This window comes from Plasmodium berghei (assembly GCF_900002375.2).
Source record: "Plasmodium berghei ANKA genome assembly, chromosome: 12".
Lineage (NCBI taxonomy): Eukaryota > Apicomplexa > Aconoidasida > Haemosporida > Plasmodiidae > Plasmodium > Plasmodium berghei.
The window spans coordinates 1,645,207-1,667,991 of NC_036170.2; the positions used below are offsets into that span (position 1 = coordinate 1,645,207).

At 23.2% G+C, this 22,785-nt stretch overlaps 5 protein-coding genes and 1 non-coding gene across 6 annotated transcripts; 5 read left to right on the forward strand and 1 right to left on the reverse strand.

Annotated features, from left to right (window-relative positions):
* Positions 1 to 86: 86 nt before the first annotated feature.
* PBANKA_1243800 (apicoplast TIC22 protein, putative) lies at positions 87 to 1,129 on the forward strand (the record flags this gene model as incomplete). Its single annotated transcript, XM_034566524.1, has 2 exons — positions 87 to 806; positions 1,034 to 1,129. The coding sequence occupies 2 exons, from the start codon at positions 87 to 89 to the stop codon at positions 1,127 to 1,129; spliced, it is 816 nt and encodes a 271-aa protein (XP_034423112.1).
* A 2,073-nt stretch (positions 1,130 to 3,202) lies between these two features.
* Positions 3,203 to 8,738, forward strand: PBANKA_1243900 (conserved Plasmodium protein, unknown function; the record flags this gene model as incomplete). Its single annotated transcript, XM_034566525.1, has 9 exons — positions 3,203 to 5,687; positions 5,795 to 5,851; positions 6,016 to 6,414; positions 6,526 to 6,578; positions 6,695 to 7,174; positions 7,313 to 7,501; positions 7,641 to 8,006; positions 8,108 to 8,206; positions 8,298 to 8,738. The coding sequence occupies 9 exons, from the start codon at positions 3,203 to 3,205 to the stop codon at positions 8,736 to 8,738; spliced, it is 4,569 nt and encodes a 1,522-aa protein (XP_034423113.1).
* A 939-nt stretch (positions 8,739 to 9,677) lies between these two features.
* PBANKA_1244000 (cell cycle regulator protein, putative) lies at positions 9,678 to 10,805 on the forward strand (the record flags this gene model as incomplete). The annotated part of the gene is made up of 6 exons (XM_034566526.1): positions 9,678 to 9,755; positions 9,918 to 9,997; positions 10,125 to 10,222; positions 10,320 to 10,453; positions 10,550 to 10,617; positions 10,721 to 10,805. 6 exons carry the CDS (start codon positions 9,678 to 9,680, stop codon positions 10,803 to 10,805), a joined length of 543 nt encoding a protein of 180 aa, XP_034423114.1.
* Positions 10,806 to 11,361: 556 nt separating this feature from the next.
* On the forward strand, positions 11,362 to 11,434 carry PBANKA_1244051. The gene has a single exon. It is a non-coding gene; the product is annotated as a tRNA-Arg (tRNA).
* Positions 11,435 to 12,330: 896 nt separating this feature from the next.
* Positions 12,331 to 15,222, reverse strand: PBANKA_1244100 (heptatricopeptide repeat-containing protein, putative; the record flags this gene model as incomplete). The annotated part of the gene is made up of 2 exons (XM_034566527.1): positions 12,331 to 12,444; positions 12,631 to 15,222. The coding sequence occupies 2 exons, from the start codon at positions 15,220 to 15,222 to the stop codon at positions 12,331 to 12,333; spliced, it is 2,706 nt and encodes a 901-aa protein (XP_034423115.1).
* A 2,061-nt stretch (positions 15,223 to 17,283) lies between these two features.
* On the forward strand, positions 17,284 to 22,505 carry PBANKA_1244200 (conserved Plasmodium protein, unknown function; the record flags this gene model as incomplete). Its single annotated transcript, XM_034566528.1, has 2 exons — positions 17,284 to 17,716; positions 17,815 to 22,505. 2 exons carry the CDS (start codon positions 17,284 to 17,286, stop codon positions 22,503 to 22,505), a joined length of 5,124 nt encoding a protein of 1,707 aa, XP_034423116.1.
* Positions 22,506 to 22,785: the final 280 nt, after the last annotated feature.

A 22,785-nucleotide genomic window follows, 5' to 3' on the forward strand; every position in this document is an offset into this window, starting at 1 on the left:
ATGAGTATAAGAAGAATGACACAATTTTATTAATTTAATTTTATAGGAAGTTAAAAATAAAATAAAGATAGAACAAGGGTGTAAAAATGTATTTCCTTTTTTTGTTGTTCATGTTTAATGTGTTAGTAGAAGGTATAAAAATTAACAATAGTTTTAAGGGGGATGGAAATATATTAACAGGAAATAAATTAATATTAAAAAGAAGCTTAATTGGAAATAATTTGTATATGGTCAAAAATCGAATGAATATATTTTTTTGGAAAAAAAAATATTATGAAAGACCTATAGATGAAAAATTAAGTGTGATTCCTGTATATATAATAACTACTAATAATAATTCTCCATACATATTTAATGAACAAGACAGGCAAATATGTTATATGTTTTTGTGTCCAAATGACGCCGAAAATATGTTAAACGAAATTATAAAAAGTAATGGAATGCAGAATCGAAATAACATAAAGGTATATAATATAGGCATGCAAAAGGCATACGAGTTAATAAAGGAATGTATGCATTTAAAAAAATTGGAAAGCCATAATAGTGATATAAAAAATAATATTGTTTACTGGAAATTGGTATCATCAAAAAGACAGGCGGAGAATGCTCTTGTTTTTTTATCATATAAAAAAAAAAGCGAATTAGTATTTCCTGTTTTTTATGTAGATGGATTTTATATAAGTAAAGATCGAGCAAATATTATTCCTTTGTTTTTTGATATAGAAGATTTAAGAGATGCATTAAACAAAAAAGGATTAAAAAATTATAAAATTAAAGTGCTTAATTTCGTTGACTTGATATTCTCGGTATGTCAATAAAAAATGTAAACCATAAAACAGCTATTTAAAGTAGCTAGCTAATTATGTTCAAATACTTTTATTGATTATGTATTTTTTTTTTATCACTGCCCGAATTTATTCAATGTGTAAAAGCTATTGAGTGTGATGATATAAATATATGTCTTTGAAAAAGTTTAAAGGAAAATGATACAAATGCATGTTCACAATCCTATATATATTTTTTTTTTTTTCAGGAGAATCACAAGCCGTTTGGTTTTGTTCCCAGTTCCAAAAGTTTAGAGTATTTGGATAAGTTGAACAAATTGGGTACAAGAAAGTCATATTTTTAGGATTATATTTTATTCCATTTTATTTTTTCAGTTTATAAAAATTATATTATTTTTTTACCACTTTGTATTTTATGTTGGCCATCTATTATTTTTAGTACATGCACATATATGTATATATATTTTTTTTGGACAAATTATAAAATTGATTTTAATATTCTACTTGTGTATTTATATTTAATTATTTGGGGATATCACAATAATTGCCATTAACATGGTAATGTGGATTTTAAAATTTACCGTTTAAATAGTATTTTTAATAAAGTTTAAAAGTATTTAGTTGTTATGGATACTATATGATGACATAATAGCAAAGATAAATGGCTTAATATCAAAAATTAATAAAGTTTATTTTTTTAATATTCTATGTGTTAATAATGCTTTCTCCCCTCCCCCCCCCTCCAACACATATCATATATTTTAATTGGGTATGCTTTTATAAATATTTTTCGTTTTTACCATCACATTATAGCAACAAACAGATGTTAATAAATAATTTTGTAATATAATTAAAAATCATAATGATGTTTTTGGTCAAAAAAAGGAAAGAAGAATAAATATTGCGTGCAAGTAAAAACTTGATAATATTGTGAATATCTTTCTTTGCTTATTAACAGTTTATTAAAATATAGGGGGTATTTTATTGAGAGAAATCACACAAAAATATATTTTTTAAATAATAAGAAAGAGTAGAAAAAATATATCACTATTAATTTATAAATAAATAAATAAATAAATATATATATATATATGTATAAATCACTATTAATGCTTATTTTTACGCGATACATATTTTTAGGCATAACATATATTTAAAAAAATATATATGCCTATAAAGGCCATTGCACACACAAACAGAAAAAAAATATAATTTGTTTTCACGAAATATATATTTATTAAATATGAAAAATTACGAAATTGCTAAAATTCAAAAGATTAAATATGACAAAAATTAAATATATGTTAAAAAGAAGGATAGACGAATACATTTTAATTTACATTCCTTTCTTCGCATATTGTAATTTCTTATTAAACAGACTACGTATTTTTTTTATATACATAATATTAATAGTAGCATATTTTATGCTTATCTCTTTAATATTTTTTTTTATCTTTATTTTATTTGCATTTAATCATTTATTTATTTCATTATTATATTTTTTTGGAATACAAAAAATATTTACATTCTTTTTAACTTTTTTTTTTTATTGAATTAATGTTATAATATACATATATTTTTAACAAACATATAACAATTTCAAAAAGTATGAGAGAGGATTTTCGCACGGTGTATTTATTGCATACGTAATTTAAAAAAAATAAAAAATAAAAAAAACGGAGAAAAAAAAGAGAAAAAACGAGAAAAAAAATTATTATAAAAGTTTATTTTTCTTCTTTATTTTTTGATATTTATATATGTTTAAATACCATTTTAAATGATAATGTTATGTCTTATTATATCAAAATACCCCTTGGGCATTTTTGATGAGATTAACAATACATTCATTGAATAAAAAAAATGATAAATTTATATAACCATTTAAGAGTTAATGCGTACACACAAAGATATATATTGTGTGTAGGTATGCAGTATAAAAACCGTGTAAATAAACGTGTTACACTCTTGTAGTTTTTTCTTATTTCTAAAATGTGAATTGTTTTACTAATTTGAAACATGTTTATTCCATAAATCTTATTCATGCATGTATGGCATATAAGCATATGTATTGTATTTATATGCAAATATAGTTATATTAATATATGTAAGCATTTTCTTTGATTTTTATCATTATTTTGTTTAATAAATATTGTTATCTTTTTGCAATTCTCGAAATCTCATATATTTCGTGAAGATTTTAGGGAGTGCATATAACAAAAATATTTTTTTTGTAAATTCATATTGAATAATAGACTGTTTCAATAATTTTTTGGTCCATCAATACGTGCAATATAAATACAGTATATATATAGAAGATATATACATTTTTGTGATTATTTGTGCAATTATTTGTGTGTGTATGCATAATTATTTGCACAGGTAATTGGATAAAACCTCAGAGATCAAAACGTCGTATTATGTATAATTACTCCCAAAATAATAAATCAAGTGTTGAGAATAAAAAAAAGGAAAAATATATTTTGGAAATAAACAAAAAAGGTAAAGACAAAATATATTACACTACCGATAATCATAAATCTATGGTTATCAACAATTTCCAAAGTGATGGAAATAAACGAAACAAGGAAATGAATAATGAAACAATACATGATTATAATAAAAAATATATTAATAACAAAAACAAAGAAAGCCGAGATATAAATAGAGGTAGAGAAATAAACCGAACGAATATGATAAATCGAAAAGTTTTTAATAATATTAGTAATTTAAAAAAGAAAATCCATTATGACAAACCAAGTGCCAATAATATTGGTAACATTAACAATAACAAAACAGGTACTGGAAATGAATATGCGATATCCCAAAAAAATACAACCTTAAGTGATAATACTAACAAAAATTTTGATAATATTAATATAGGAAAAGATAAACTTCAATTTCGAAAAATATATCAGTACAACGAAGATAATAATAAGAATGGCGATAATGTAAATAGTGATGGTGTTATTTCAAATAATAATTATGTTTATAATGATATGGGGAATCCCAATGAAATTGGAAATAATAGAGACAAAATTAGGAGACCTCATAGATATTTTAATGACCCTAAACCGATAGGGAATAATAATATTAACAATATAGGGAAAAATAAAAAAGGGAATAGTAGCATTAATTGTGAATCCCCAATGAATCCCCAAAATTACGAATACAACAAAAGAAATAATAATGAAACATATGAAAGCATGAAACAAAGAAGTGCAATATATGGATCGATGGCTGACAACAATAACCCAGGCATTAGTACTATTAATAATATAAATAACAATGTAAATAATAACGTAAATAGTAATGTAAATGGTAATAATAACAATTTTAATTATTCAAAATTAAATAGAAATTATAAAAATAAATATGAACAATATCATGGTGATATGCGGGATCATAATCCCAATAAAATGGGGCCAACAGGTGTAGGTGAATCTTCTGAAAACAGAGGAGGTGGTGGAGCAATGTTGTATTTACAAAGGGATAAAATGCATCATAGAAACGTATGTGAATTAAAAAATAAAAATAATGTAAACAATAAAGATAATTTCAATAGTGATGGTACAGAAGCAAATGATGGTTTAATAAACGAAGATGTATTTATAGAAAATAAAAATAAAATGAATGATACAAATAATAATATTAATGGAATTGGAAAGTATAGCGGGGAGACGTTAGAAGAGGAAAGAAATCCAAATAATAATGGAAACATTAAACGAGGCTTATATCCAAATTATAATGGACCAAAAAGCGACGTAAATAATGCACCTAATAAAAATGTTGTCGATAAAGATGGAAATAGAAAAAAAGAATATCACACATTTTCATTTAGTACTATTGATTCAAATTGTTCTAATAAAAATATATTAGAAAAAAAAATGGCAAAAAGATTTTTAGGTGAGCATTTAATTGGTGGACCAGAAAATTGTAAAGAAAATATGAATGACGAAAAAAAAAAAAATATGGGAACTAATGAAAATAAACACGATGGAGAAATGTACATAGGACAACATAATAATGGAAGTATAAACAATAATAATACTGTTAATTGTGTGAATGATAATGATGTTAATGGAATGGGAGAATATAGTAAACATTTTAATGAGTATAATCATAATGAAAATACCGGTAATAATAATATTGGCGTTAATGATGATAATATGGGTAATAACAAGTTTGGTGATAATACAAAAAATAGTAGTATGAATAGGAATGGATATATGTTTAAAGAAAATGTAAATAATAGCAGAACAAATAAAAGCGCTAATTATGTAGATATAGATCATAAAAATAATAGTAATTTTAAAAATTATGATTATAATAATAATGCAAGTGATAACATTACACCTGAATTTGATAAGCATCAACAAAATATGGGATATTCGAATGAAAATAAAATACAAAAAGGTAATCATAATTTAATGCACAACAATAATCGAAATATGAAACGACCTAATATAAAAAATATTAATCAATATAATGCACCAAAATATGATGATAGAAAAGAAATTCGTAAATTTTCTAAAAATATAGACATGAAACATATAAATAAAAATGGCATAAATTATAATAATGGTATGAATGATGATGAATACCGTGGATATCGTTTATCCGATTCATATGACAATATAAATGATGACATAGCTATGGATCAAAATGAATATAATATAAGAACAGAAAAAAAATATTACAATAATAATATGAATTATAAATATAATCAAGAACGAAATATTAAAAGAAATTGTTATGAGCCTATTGATAATTATAAAAATGGCTATTTACCAAATAATCATAAAAAATATCTTCCTGAGTTTTATGATAATATGAGCAATACACCTGAAAGGGATCTTTATGATGACTATAGAAATGATGAGTATATACGATATAATGGTGTAGGTATGTTTAAAAAAAAAGCTTTATTATATGTTTCCCTTTAAAATATGTATCGAAAAAATCAGTGCAATTGTTATTATAAATTAATTTGTTTTTTCTTTTTAATGCAGGAAAGGAAGATGATGTGCGAAAATACAGGAGAAGCCATTCATATGATTCATTGAACGGTAAGTTTGAGTTGTTACATTTATAATTTTATTTTAATATGCAAACTATGAGCAATTTGTTTAGGTTCAGATTTATTTGACTTTAATGTGTTGCTTAAATTCATTTCGTTTGTTTTTTTTATTGTACCCATTTGTTTGATATTTCTCCAATTTTTTTTTTTTAGCAAACAAAGATGCACTTACAATTATAAGACTACCAGCAGAAAAAAAAAAACAAGTAAAAAAAAAAAAAAAAAGTAATATGGGAAATGAGGCATCATTAGTTGAAATGTATAGTACAGCAATTCCTATAAATGAAAGATTAGATCCTTATGCTTTAAAAGCATTATCAAAAAATGAAAATTTAAGAGAAAAAGTTTATGCATTAATACCTAAATCAGTAGTTGAAATAACTGAGCATGATGATATTACTCATGTGACTTTACAGTCACCATCTTCTCTTTTTGTTAATCAACACAAAAATATAAAACATCACATTATAACTACAAATTTTAATCAGAGCCCTGGTGACGTTCCGAGTATTGCCACATGTACCATTGCTGGATCAACCGATTCGATTAAAGGTAATTCAGTAATCGTTATTGTGTGTATCTAAGATAAAATTTGAATGGAAAAAAAAGGAAAATGTGTGTTTCAAATAGGATACATATATTTATATTTTTTATTTTTTTTAGAATCGTTGGAAAAATCAAAAGATTCATTAAGTAGCGAGGAAAACGATAAAAATGTAATTTTAAGATAAAAAATATTTTGTATTTAAAATGGTTTATAATTATGTTTGTATATGCAACTATTTGTGTTTTGTCACATGAATCATTTATTTTTTTTATATTTTTTTTACAGCTAAAATCAATAATAAGAGGAATTTCTATGAGAAACAAAACTGGATCATCCTTGAATGTAAAATTTAAATTGTCTCAAAATGATTATGATAATAAATCTGTAAATAAAAATGAGAATAATAATGAAGATTGTTATACCGAATTAAATAAAAAAATAGAGAATCATATATTATCAGAAGAATTGAAAAATTTAAAAATTGATAAAAAAATAACAGAACGAAAAAGAGCATCTATATTTGATGAAACCAAAATAAAAACAAAGCCAGAAAAAAAAAATGACGTAAATAATAAAATGGTTTTAGATTCTAATAAAGTTAAAAATGCAACTGAAATAAAATTAAAAAAAATTCAATACGTAACAGGGTTATTAGAAAAGTACAATATTCCTAATCCATTTGATAAGTATGTTAAAGAGCCCATTGATTATTCTCAATTAGAGGGCCAAACAAATAACGCTAAATTGTTCAATCTGGCTTTGAAGGTACATAAAAAAATCGATGTAAAGTATTTTGTCGTAGTGTAATGATTTGCTTTCGGTTTGTATACTTTGTTGCATTCCTGTGTGCCCCTTATAGATTTTTTAATCGTCTATTTGCTCGCTATTATATTATCCTTTTAGGTATCAGATAACTACTTCAAATATATTATGAGAAGCATGGAGCAAGCAGAAGTTAAGGAAGTGTTTAATGAAAAAAGAAAAAAAATGATTTTAAAATTAATTGCTTTATTAGGAGGGCAAATACACTCAGAGATTAAAAAAGTGTTTGCTCATGAAAATGTTCCATTTCCATTGAAAGAAACAAAATTGGTAATAAATTATTAAAAATTATAAAAAGAAAGAAAATAAAAAATATGGATAATGTTAATATGAAAAATACAATTACAGTGTTTTATGTTTAGTAATTTATAAAATATCTTTGATTTTTTATGTCTGTTAAATTTTGTAGAAAGAAGAAGAAATCGAAAAACCGAAAATCAGCGCAAAAGAAAAAGAAATAAAAATTGAGGAACACAATCTTATGTGCAAATATTGGAAAAAGCAAAGTGAATGTATGAGTTTGCTAATAAATGAATGGAATAAAATATCTGAAATTTTAGAATCTATAAATGTTGATCCTAATAATATGATAAATTCACTTATATCTATATATGGAGAACAAACAGTCAGGAGTTTTAATTTAAGTATTGGAGAAATAACAAATTCAAATATCGAATTAGATGTAAACATTGATGATATTCCAATACCAGATATTGGAGATAATAATGTAAATAAATTTGACCCATCTAATATGACTATAATGAATTTAATTCAGGTAATAATAAAAAGTATAAAATATATGCACATAGTGTTAGTTTTAATTTTTTTTTTTTTTTCATGCCTCATTTTATTAAACATGTTTGTCTATTATAAAAGGATATAAAATGGGATATGGACATTGAATATTCTTTGAATCAAATAAGAGAAGAGTGGGAATCTGAAAACCTGCAAACCAAAAGGCTAGTTCAAAAGAAGGTAAACAATAAGGATACATAAATTTTTTGCATATATATATACTTGTTTGTGCAAAATTGATACATTTATTTGTACTTGCTCTATTTAACAGGTTATTGAAGGTATAAAACATCGAATTGGTTTATTGGACTATTTAAACAAGGCAGAAATGAATTTAAATGCATTTTCTAAAATAATTGAAGAAAGATTGATATCAAATGATGATGTAAAAAGCCAATTAAGATCTATGCAAAATGTAAGTGAGAATATGATGCTTTCAAAATTGTTAGAAAATATAGAATGTAATACTTTGGATATAAATCCAGATTCTTTTAAAACCCCAACATCATTTTTTGTCTCTCATCATTTACCTATGACAATTATGCAAAATAATAATAAATCAAATACAGATGAAACACAAGAGCATAATCAAAATAATACAAACAGTAATCTAAGTAGTAATAATAGTATTGATAATTATAATAGTAACAATGAAGATGATAATAATACAGGAAATTATGATTCTTTAGATAATGAAAGTATTGATGAATAAATATGGAATTAGCATACAAACTATTTTATATTTTTTCTTAATTTTAATATTTTTTAGTAGTATATATTTTATGTTAGTACATGTTCTCACTTTATTGTTTGGTTGTGTTTTTTGTGGCTTCCATTTAGCATATATTTTAGTGTTTCACAAATTTCTTTGCATTTATATTTATATATTTTTTTTTTTACATTTATTTATTTTTATTAATTTAACGTTTTTAGTATAATTTTTTCATCGCCCATAAGTAACATACATATATATACTTTCTGTGTTATGAGTTTTTGGATTTTTTTGGTAATATATAAGAAATAAAATAATTCGTTAAAAAAATAACGCATTTTATTACTTTCTACTCACTATAAAATAAGTTTTATAATTTCAAATAAAGCTTTTAAAATTATATAGCCAATATTATGTTTAGCAAAAAAAGTCACAAAATGCGTTATTTTTTGTATATAGTAAAAATTGTAAGTCTAGCCACAGGTAATAGTCAAATTATTCAAAAGTATATTTTAGCTTATATGTAATTCTTTGTATATAGCAATTATATTAGCATGTGCACTTGATATTATTTTTTTTATTACAATTTGCTCATTTATGGGAAAAATTAAAACAATTTTTTTGATAAATTTAACAATATATATTTTTTAAATATTAAAAAAATTGGATAATTACAACCTTAGAAAAATTAAAGGATTTCCTTAATAAAAATATGCAATAACTCATTTAATTTATATAGAGGGGAAATTAAAAATTGAAAAAAATAATTAAATGTGAGTATTTTTCTTTAGGTCAAAATTTTGTGATATTCACAATTTGTGGCTTGTTTTTGATATGCCTGTAATATGTATAAATATACAAATATATAGATAGGTATAATATTCAGGGGAATTTAATTATTATCGTTATAATTTTAGAAAAAAATACAAATTACGAATCATGAAAGGATTTTGTGTGGATAACATTTCGTCGCAAAATTTGATGAAATCCTCTGTACAAAGGAGTATCAAAGCAACGGTATGATATATGTGTATGCATAATATAGTGTGTATTATATATTTTTTTAAATTAATTTCATTCCATTTATTCAAAATAACAACTATTAGTAAAGTATTGATTTATCTTGAGAAATTGATTATATCTATGGTTGTGCATTTTTGTTACTTTTTTTATTTTCAGATATTAAAGCAATATCCAAAATTGGAAAATTTTATTGATGATATATTTCCTAAAAAAGGGCCAATATTTTTAGGGAAATGGTAAAAAATAATGAAAGTATAGAAAGTGTATATTCAGGCGTATATATGAATGTTGCTTTATTGGGTTTTAAAATATGAAAATTAATAAATATTATAATTTATTTTTAATTTCTTGATTTATCGTTAGCACAAACCATGTAACTATAATAATTGGAAATAATGAAGTGCTTTTTTTTCAAATACGAAATGGACCTTGGATGCCAAACTTGAGGCTAGTCCACACATGTAAGATATATCAAAATACAATTTATTTTTAAGAGCATTATTAATATAGTAAATTATATATATTTAAACATAATTTGTTTAATTATTTTTTTTTTAGATCCATTTTTAATGCCACAAATACAAGTTGATAAAGGTGCAATAAAACATGTATTAAGGGGCTCAAATGTAATGTGCCCTGGAGTAACTTCCCCAGGTGGCAAATTAGACGATGTCGAAGCAAATACCGTTGTGGTAATAGAAATCATATGTTTTTAAAGGAATATATATATATATATATTAACAAAATATGAATTAATGTGTATTTATTTTCACTTTTAATTATTTCAGCAAATTCGAGCTGAAGATAAAGAGCATGCTTGTGCAGTAGGAATAGCAACTATGTCATCAAAAGAAATGTAAGAATTTTTTAAATTTTTTAAATTATATTAGGGACTATGAACATAGATATATGGATCTTTATATTGTCACATTTCCGTTTTACTTTTTTATTTTCTTTAGAATTGAAATAAATAAAAATATGTGTATTGAGAATATTCATTACCTGAATGACGGATTGTGGAATTGCAAACTGAATGACAAATAAGTGGCTACTGTTTTTAGATAGAATATGTCAACATTGTAAGCAGAACTTTATGTATTTATATAATTATGGGATTGAAATGTGAATAAGATATATGAAAGGAAGATAAAAAGCACAAGCTCTTGGGGAATATTGCGTAAATTTATGTAGCATTATTTATTCATTAATATTTTATAATAAATAAATATATGCATTTTACGTTATATAGATTTATATATATAAATGTATAAGGCCTATAAATGTTATTTTTTTTTTTGTTATATATTTAATTCGCATATACGTATGTCATGTTTCATTTTATCTTAATTATAATTATTTAATTTTTTTTAATATACTTTCTTTAATACATGTAAAAAATTTTGGATTTTATTTCTTTGTATATTTCGAAAAATACTATTTCATAAATTTTGATATAAGATTATTGATAAATTATTTTTAAAACATAAAAACAAATTTTATGATTTTTATTATTGAATATTCGTTTTTTTTTTTGAACAATTTTTAAATATTTAAGGGATGTTAATAAAAAGTAATTAATTATATTTAGAAATAAAATTATGACGACGTAGCCTAATGGATAAGGCGTCGGTCTTCGGAACCGAAGATTGCGGGTTCGAGTCCCGTCGTCGTTTAAAAATTTTATTGAAATAAAAATGGGATTAATAAATTAAAAAAGTAAGAATTAATATTTTGTACGCACTTGAAATTATTACATATTGAGTACAAATTTTATTTTATACCTTTTTATGCAGCGTAAAGCCCCTGTTATTTACATCGTATATAAAAGGTATAAACAAAAAATATGAACATGGGTGTAGAAAGTAAACATGCAAAAGCATAACCATCATTGTATATACAGTTTGTAGACAAAATAGTAGATTTTGAGCGAAATACTTATGAAAAAAAAAATAAAAAAAATACTTATGAACAAACAAAAATACTTATGAACAAACAAAAATACTTATGAACAAACAAAAATACTTATGAACAAACAAAAATACTTATGAACAAACAAAAATACTTATGAACAAACAAAAATACTTATGAACAAACAAAAATACTTATGAACAAAACAGCTATAAGTAAAATAATTATAAAAAATAACTATAAGTAAAATAATTATGAACAAAAAAGTTTTAAGAACAATATTTATGAACAAAACAGCTATAAGTAAAATAATTATAAAAAACTATAAGTAAAATAATTATAAAAAACTATAAGTAAAATAATTATAAAAAACTATAAGTAAAATAATTATAAAAAACTATAAGTAAAATAATTATAAAAAACTATAAGTAAAATAATTATAAAAAACTATAAGTAAAATAATTATAAAAAACTATAAGTAAAATAATTATAAAAAACTATAAGTAAAATATTTATTAAAACAAATGTCAAATGGCTATATTAATATAAAAAATGTGTGATAATCATATGAATTATATATATTTATGTATAAAAATTTTTAAAATATTAAACCACTATATATAGATCTATTGAATTTAATACGAAAATCACAATTGCTTTATTATTTGTTTATAGGGTGTATTTTGGTTTCATTTTTTTTCTTCATTTTTTGTATTTTTTTTATGAATGCATAGATATCTTCGTTATATACATTCATTTGCATAAAAGAGTCCGTCTGTAAAGATAATTTAAAACGCGGAAAGTTGCAAGAAATATATTTAAATGTACATAACGATTGTATTTTAATAAATTGGGATGTATGTATATCCCCTTTATTATCTTTATGTAGGACAATAAATTTAAAAGAAATATGTATAAGAAAATAAACAAAACAAATAAACTTTTTTAATATTATTATTACGATTTTTTGAAGAGGCAAATATGATAAATTTTTAATCTCCATTATATATAACTTAAACAGATGTAGTGATACAGTAGAATATTGATTCATCCTTAATTCTCCGAACGATGTTATAAATTTATATATACTATAGACATCTGTGAATGTATTTTTTTTTTTTAATAAATAAGTTTCAGCATGATCAAAAAAAGATTTTGAAATATTTAAAAATTCTTTAGATAAATTATAAATTTGATCATTGTACATTTCTGCGGTGCCAGGATGTAAATCCTCCTTATGTGAATCCTCTAAAATGCTAGCATTTTTTTTTTTTGTAAATTGCGATATCAATTCAACTTGCTTATTATTTTCTTCTGATGAGCGAACATATGCAAGTGATAATGCAAAACATACATTGGCAAGTTCAGAAAATTTAAAAATTTTCAAATAAATAATTGCTAATTTAGATAAAGAAATTAGTAATTCATATTCTAATAAGCAATTACCTTTAATTAGTGAATATATTATTGAACAAACTAAAGTTGAATTTATATATTTACTCATATGCTTAATTAAATATTTTTCAGCTTTTTCAATGCCTAAAAAATAGTGACTTGTATCTATTTCGTTTAAATAAGTAGTTTTATCGTTGTTTTTATTAATACATTTATCTTTTATATAGGTGTTATTAATTTGAATACTATCAATAGCCTCAGAATATGTTTGAAATGAGTTAAAGGTACATTGTGAATTTTGGAAGGTATTGGTGTTTTTTATCTCAGCATTTTGTTTGAGATCAGTTACTAAATTATCGGTTTTAATAGAATTATCACTTTTATATTCATCTATCAGTGTGCTCATATCGCTTAGGTTTTTTTTTTTTGTTTTATTATCTTTTAAAGTGCCTATAAAACTAATATAATTAGGGTAATTATATATTAGATAAAAGGATAAAGAAATATATTTGTTTGTTATGTTTGCGGAGATATTTTTTTGATTATTTTTAAATTCTATATATAAATTAATATATTTTTGACGATCATATAGTATATTGTCGTAGCTCTCAAATAGAAATGGATAAGTTTTTTTAAAGAATTGAGAAATTTGTTGACTTATTTGATTTATAAAATGCTCAATATATTGTGAGCTTTTAGTATATGCCTGTAATAACATAGATAGTTCTTGTATTGTATATTCATTTATAAATAAAATTGCATAGTTCCAAATAGATTTAAGTAATATATTATTTCCTAGTCCTATATTTACATAGGAATGTATAATCATAATTATTTGTTTGGGTTCAAATAAATTGATTTGCGCTAAACTGTTTTCTGATATAACTTGAAAAAGTTTTTGGTGTAGTATGCATGCGTTATTAAATGAATTAGCTAAAACGCTTAAGTGTCTAGGTTTAAGTAGATATGATTTATTTATAATTTGTTCAGCTATTAATAAATATAAAGACAAAAAATTTGATTCTTCTGCATTTTTAAATTTACTAAATGCATTGGTTAAAGATACTAATTGATCTATTGAAAAAAAAGCTACTTTTTTTTCTATTAAAACTTTGAAAAAAACAAATAAATTTTTTTTTAAATAATTAACTCTGGCTAATGCATTCATAACGTAGTGTATTGAATCAACAGACCAAAGTTGGTCAAGTTGATTTACGCTAGAATTAGAATTGTTAAGGCTAGGAATTATATTGTTTGATTCGGTTTGATCCGGAGGAAGAGATATTTTATTATCATTTGCACATATAATAATATATTTATTTGATGTTAAAAAATTGCAAATTTGCTCAATAAAGTTGGTTATGTATTCTTTGTCATACGAGTATAAAGAAGAGGAATAATTACATATTAAAGGAATATTTTTAAAGTCAAATTTGTCCAATTTTTGTAATATATGTGAAGATAACAATTTAAAATAATTTTCGTGCTTTGGTAATAAATTAAATTTTGCAAATGCATTTAAAACATACAATGAGCCATACTGTGAGAATTTCATATTTCTTTTAAAAAAGTAATGAAATAAAGTATTGATAAGGTTTATATCATCAACCTTAATTTTAATAAAACATTTTAGTAAAATTCCTATATCGCATGAATTAAATTGACTACTATATTCCATTACACCAGTTTTTATAACATTTAAAATATCTTCTTCAAATTGCTGTTTTTTATTTATACCCCCAGGATATTTGATTGCATCACTCAGTCCGTTACTATTATTATGGTTGACGTGTGCCGTTTTTTCATATTTTCCTTTTTTCTCCCTACAACTAATTTCTATACAATATTTCATAATGTTTCGAATGACTTCATTTTTTTTCGATATAGTATGATTTAATATAATTTCAGAAATATTTTTATCAACATTTTTATATTCTTCTATTTCTAATTTATTTTTTTCATTCATAGCATCAGTCATATCAAAATAAACTTCGTTAATAATTTCTAAATGTTTTTTTTTTTCATATCGTGTTTTTGGTTGATATAATTCTCCAAATCGTCTTTTTACTGTGCTATAAAAGTAGTAGCTTTTATTATTATTTTTTATATTTGGAATTATCTCATATTTTATTTTTTTCAAAAGATGCATTCTTTTCATTTTTTTTAAAGCAGTTCAGAAAGTAAGTATGAATAGAAATGTAAAAAACGTTATATTATATTTGGCATTGTATATTTCTAATGGATTTTTTTTTATTATTATTTAAATTAGATACCACTATTTCCGTTTCTTCATTTATATACTACTGGATTCTTCTTTTTTTCGAGCATTTGCGTTTCATTATGATTATTAAGTAGCTATTTGTTGAGTGTATGCATATATATAAATGTGTTTTTGTTCTTACATAATTGTGAGAATTACCATTTTATGTGTATCAAATTCAAGGAATATAAAAAATCAAGGAGTCACCCTATTGATGCATATATATATAATTTTTCTTTATATGCGTTAATATATATATATAATGCATGGTAGTCCAAGGGGAATTCATGTCCTACCGTTCACTCTCTATCTACCTATATTTATTTATATAGATAAAGATATAGATATATATAAAGATAACGCTAGTGGTATTAATTAATTATTTATACAAATTTAAGAATGGATATGTAAACAATTATTTTATGCGCATAAAATGTGAAAATATAATTTATTCGGTCATGATATGCATTGCAAGATAGCTAAATATAATGTTTTTTTTAATAAATATATTTGTGGAGTTGCCTTTATTTGCCAACATTTTATTCATTAAAACAAAAACGAAAAAATATTTCAACTGAAAAATTTATTCATATCTATAGCAAAGTAAAAGGAAAACGAAGAAAAAAAAATAATTTCAAATAATATGAAACTTCCTATACATAAATTTGATTGGGTGTATATATAGAAAAAAAAAATATATTTTTTTAACATATTAATACACTGTTTTGTATATATTATTAATAGGTATAAATTTTTTATGTTATCTATTTTTAAGGGTAATTGAGAATAACCATAGTATCTCTAAGTTTCGAAATTGATAATATACAAAAAATACATTTAAAATAATCTATTTAAACAACGTATGTCTAAGATTTTTTTAATAAAAATATATTAGTACAAACAATTATTTAATGTTTCTATGCCATATTGTTGTATAGCGAAATATTTGAACAATTAACGTGTATATTTTATTATAACCATTATATAAGTGAATATTTTTTTGAAGTATATAATTTTATATAGCTTCTTTTATATAAGCATATGAATTATAGAGAGTATTTTACAATTTTTCAAAATATATATTTGTTAGTAACCGTAGCATAACAAAAAAGAGTAATCTTTAATATTTTGAAAAAATATTTTTAATATATATAAGAGGATATATATATTTTTACATAACTGAAGTATAATATTGAATGTCTTTCAATTTTGTTTTACATATAGTAACACTGATAAATCTGAAATATATACTAATTTGGATGCTTTTTTATTATTATAACGTTTACGCTTACCTTTTCCTATATGTGCATTTTTCCTCCCCTGGAAAATTGAGAAGAATTAAATATTAATCCATTAATTTATACTTTTTCTATGTTTTTTCTTGGAAATATAAGGATTAAAGTATATATTACTATATAGCATATGATATATATGTGGAATAAACTAAAAAATGTGCATATACTAATGTGTGAATTTAATAAATTATTTTTTTTCCAATTTTTTTAGCACGCATAGTAAAGTCCCTTAACATGTGTGAAATTTTAATTCAGTTTATGATACATTTGAAAGAAATAAAATAAATAATTGAATAATATATAATTCTTTTTATTTTAAATTTTATTTTTATTGTTTTATTTTATTTTTTAGTTTAATTATTCGTCAATTTGATTATATGGAGGATAAAATTTAAAAGGCAAATATATTATTGGGGATGTATTTTATAAATTTGATATTTCATTTTTTTTGTAACACTTTAATTAGTTCTTTTGATAATAAAAATTGTCATTCTATTGGAAAGGCATATATATATATATACATAAAAATGGATATAATTATAAATTCAAAGTAGGTGAAGTTGAACATTTTTAAAATTGCAAAAGGTGAAATGCCTTTACACGATGTGTTATCTTTACAATATGATATATAAATAAAATATGAAAAACGAAAAAACCAGAAAAAATGAGTGGAATAATTAAAAAATATGTAACTAAATCAATGAAAGAAATAATTACTAATAAAAGTAAAAGAGACATAAAAAAAGATGGTAATCAAGCCAATCTTGAGGTGAAAACTGAGAATAATAAAAATAAGGGCGAAAATGTTATTAAAAAGGATAATAAAAATGAGTCAAAAGATAAAATATCAAATGATGTAAATAATAATTTAATATATAAAAAATTACGAAAAAAGTTAAATAATTTAAACTATAACAAACCATTATGTGTAGGATGCACTCCTTTAGTTCAAGCAGTTTTTGATGACCTGATACAAGCAATACAAAATTTTCAAAAAATTTCTGATAAATATGAAGATGCTAGGAAGAAATATAAAGACCTTATATCTGAGCAAAAAAAAAATGGCCTTCCCTCAAAGGATCCAAAAGTGGAAAAAGGTAAAAAAGTGAATGATTGATACACACAACGATATCAGTGATTTTATAGAAATATTTGCAATTATAATTAAATTGTAATATATATTTTTTTTTTTCAGAGGATATGGCCGGGAATAAGAGTCAAGCAGATAAATCAAATACTGAATTGGTGATAAAGGGATACAAAACAAAAGTGGAAAAACTTAAGAAACAACTAGAAGAAGAATTAAAAACAAAAGAATCATATATATCAGAAAACAAAAAATTAAAACTTTCTTTAGAAATATTAGAAAAAAATACAAAAGAATACTTATGTAATTCATCTGATTGTACATCTGACAATAATTTATCTTCATTTAATAACAAAACAAAATCGTTTGACGATTTTGAATTAGAAAAGGAGAAAAAGAAAAAAAAACATATGTATATGAATAATTGCATGAACGAAAGTAATAGTAATTTAATAAATAACCATATTTTATCATGGGGAAAAGAATTGTCTTATTATAAAAAATTATGCAAAGAATTAAAAATAGAGTTAGAAAAGGCCAAAATAGAGCCGAACACAATGCATAGTGATAATATCGAAAATCAAGATAACGAAAAAGATATGGAAATAAAAAATTTAAAAAAAAAATTGAACGAATATGAAGTCGAAATAAAAAAAATGAATGAATTGAGAATGTTAAATGATAAAAACAAAACAGAACATAGTACGAGGAGTAGATTGGTAACTATTATCAGTAATGATAGTAGGGGCGTAAATTCCAAAGTTTCAGATGATAATACTAATGAGAATAGTGAAAATAGCGAATACAAAAGTGAATATGATGGGGAAACTAAAACTCCAGAGGCTACTAAGGAAATAAAAGATTTAGAAAAGGTTATAAAACAGCGAGACGACGAAATATTTCATTTACAAAACCGAGTTGTTTTACTGGAAACAGAATTACAAGTAAAAAATGAACAGAGCAATAAATATAAAGAAAAACTTAAAAGTATAAGCGAAACAGAATATAATGAGTTAAGTAATGGGCTCAATAGTAGTGTTAGTACTACTGATAGGAATCAAAATGAAACATCTGCAAATAAATATATGAGCAAATCAGATGAATTTTCGTCATATAGTTGTGATGAGGTAATGCATTCAACTAATGCAGAAGATTTGATGGATGAAAGAAAATCAAAAGATCCAAAAATTGATGAAATGAAAAAATTATTAGAAAAGATAAAAAAAGAATTAAATGAAGAGAAGAAAAAAAGTAATAAGTATGAAAGAGAATATAACAAAGAAAAAGGGGAAGTTAGTATATTAAAAGAAGAATTAAAAATTTTAGAAAAAAAAATTGAAAAAAAGCGAAATGAATTTAATATAGACAAAAATATAATAAAAAATTTTAAATTAGAATCAGACGAATTTAATAATATAATTTCTTGTTCTAATGAAACAAAAAAACAATTAACTGATTATATTCATAATATATTAAATACGCTAAGTGAGTATAATGATAAAATAGATGAATTAAAAAACAGTAATATGTTGCAGGATGAAAAAATTCAAGTATATAAGAAAGAAATAAAAAAATTAAAAGACGATTTAATAGATTCTAGTAATCAAATAGATGAGTTTGCATCTCTTTTAGATAAAAAGGATGAAGTCATAGAAAGCTTTAAAAATAAATTAGAGATATTAAATAAAGAATATGCAGAATCAACTTTAAAATTTAATGAAATATTAAAGGAAAATAAAAATTTACAACTTATGAATACGTCGCACAATGCTAATAGCAGTTTGGTTATTCAGCAATTGCAACAAGAGATTCAAATTTTAAATGTTACAAATAATCATTTATTAAAAATTGAAGAAGATTATAAAATAGTATTACAAGAAAAAACAATTGTCGAAGATGCCGCAATAAAAATTCAAACTGAATTAAAAAAATCAGTAGATAAAATAAAAAATTTAGAAACATATATACAAACATTGTCTATTGAAATAGCAAATTTAAAAACCCAACGAGACGATTCATTAGATGCATTAACAAAAGTAGCTATAGACAAAACGCAATATGAAAATGAATTAATACAAAGTAAAAGTATTATTGATGATTTAAAAAGAAAATTAAATGAATATGAAAAAAATGTTTTATTTGTGCAAAATAATATTAGTGAAATAAGTAAAATTAATATTAAAAAAGAGCAAGAAGAAATTATTTTAAAAAATGAAATAAAATCATTAAGAGAAAATTTGAATGAAAAAACTATAAAGTTAGAACTTTTACAAGAAAAAGAAAATACAATCGAACAAAATAATATTAACTATAATAAATTTCATTTGGAAGCACATACAAAATATAATTATTATGAGCAAATTATACATAATTTAAAGAAAGAAATAGATGAACTAACAATTAATAATAATGATAATATTGTTATAATAGAGAGATTGAAATCGGAGTTGAACAATCAGGAAAAAATGGTTAACTCACAGCGTCGTTACAATTGTAGCAATGATCTTATTAGAAACCAAAAAAAGAATATAAAGTCAATTTCTGGTAATAGTATTAATATTGATAGAGATGATAAAATTATGGCTATTGAAAATTTAAAAAATATTATTAGTAACACCAAAGGCGAATATGATAATCATAGTAATGCGTCTAAACAAGTGAATTCAACATTTGAAGAAAATAGAGAAATAAAAAATAAAGAAATAATAAATACTAGTAATAATTTGGGAATAGAAATTACCTCATTTGGGGAAATTCCATTTGGCGATGCACAATTTGTTGAATTAAATTCATCAAATCCATATCCTAAGGGGAATGAAGAAGAAGAAATATATGACTACAATGATGGATTTACAATATTTCTGAATTCAAATAAAAAAAAAGAAGAAAAGGTAAAAAACGATGAGTTAGTTGAAAGAAATATACTCGTTAGTGGGTACACAGAAGGTAATTTCATGAATTTAACAAATGAACACGCCAAAAAAGAGGGAAATGATAAAATTGGAATAAATCGTAATGATATAAATAAAACCGAAAATAAGAGAAGTACTTTTGATGATACCACAAAATCACACGAAAACAAAATGTTATATACAGATGATGAAGATTTTATATATAATGAGTTTGAAAGAGATGAATTTTTAATGAAAAATGAGTATTCAAAAGATTTTACAAATTTTTCAAACTGTGAAATTTTAAATGCCGATACTTTATCATATATGAAAAGAGATAATAATAAAATGATAACAAAAAAAAATGATATAAAGGATAAATCTAATAACATTGATAGTATTACTACAGAAAATGTCAATGGGCAATCTGCATCATTATTAAAAGATATGACATTATCGTCTCTAAATAACGTCAGTAATGAAATTGCAAGCGAAGAAAACGAAGAGAAGGAACATGACCAAGACTTCATTGCCAGCGAATACTCATTTTCGTATTTGGAGAATAACGATATTTCTTTATTTAGCAGTTCTAAAATAAAGAAAATGTTTAACCTTAACTCTACAAATAATATGAGAAATCACGATGATAAAAATGTGATTGATAAGACATTTCCTGGAGAAAGAAGTGCAAATGTATTGAAAAAGAACAACAATTTAAACAATTCCAATATAAAAAATATATATCAAAGTAGTGGAAGAAAAAATAAAAAATATAATACGGAAATAAAAGATTCTTATGGAGATATGATATTTGATGTAAATGATAGTACATATTTTGATGAAGATAATGACAATAAAAAAAACATGAAAGGAAAACCAATGGAAGTGGCGCGAACTGAACAAATAAGATATTATGACCAAAGTGAAATAGGAGAGCATATAGACAATAAAAATAATAATATAGATATTTCTACAGGGCAACCATCACGTTATGATGTAGATAGTTTAAAAAATGGTTTGCAAAATAGTGATATGAAGAGAATAAATCATAGTGGGTCACTCCAATTTAGTGGTATACGAGATATGAGTGATGACAAAAAAATAAACCATTTGATTGAACGAAAAAAAAAAATAGAAAAAAGTAATAAATATAAGAAAAAGAATAATAGTGTAAAAAATAATAAGGGGTGTAATTTTATTTCACAAACTAGCTATGAAGCAAATAGTAACTCTAGTAGCGTATTGCTCGATTCAGTAAATTCGGATTTTTCTCATAATATAAGTATTGACCAATATAATGATTCTAATAGTAAAAGGAGATCGGATAGGAAAAGTGGAATGAATTATTCTAAGCATAAGCACAGTGTTAATAATTTGAAGAGGGGCGAAACAAATATGAATGAACTAAATAGGAGCAAAGGTATATATGAAAACTATGATAAAATAAGTGGTGAAAAATATAAAAATGATAATGGAGATAGAAAAGAGAAAGATATATCTTACAATAGCATAAATGATTATTCTTACCGATATAAAGAAAATGCAAAGAATTATAGCAGGGATGATATTAGTGTAAATAGTTATACAAAAAATCCAGGTCAAAATCGAGCCAAAACAAAGCAAGAACTGTATAACAAATATATGGATGTACTGAAAAATTTAAAAAGTGAAGAAATTGATGCATCGGTAGATACAAATAATAATCGAACCATCGATTTAACAAATGATTTTACTAAGACACATGAAAATTCGACATCTATTTTATCATCAATGAAAACTTTACAAAAAGATAGCATATTTAGTAACTTATCGAAACTTAGATTTAACGAAGAAATGCTCGATTATAATTGCGACCCCTTGGTAATTATCAAGCCACTTGAAGAGTCAAATATGGAGGATAATTATTAAAAAGTGGAAAAAAGTTAAACAATTTTCCTTTTCTTTTAGTGATGGAAGCATATTAAAAAAGCATGGTCTATATTGAAGTTAATGCTATTATTCTATTTATTGCATCCGTAGTTTGCAAGTATATTTTTTGTATACAAATAATTGTTTGCACACATGGTAATTAAATTAATTGAGTGGTTTTATTGTGTGTAAAGTTATGAAGGTACTCATATATTTACAAAATTGGCATAATTCGCTTGGATCGATTTATAGATATAGCGTTGGTATTTATCTACTTTTA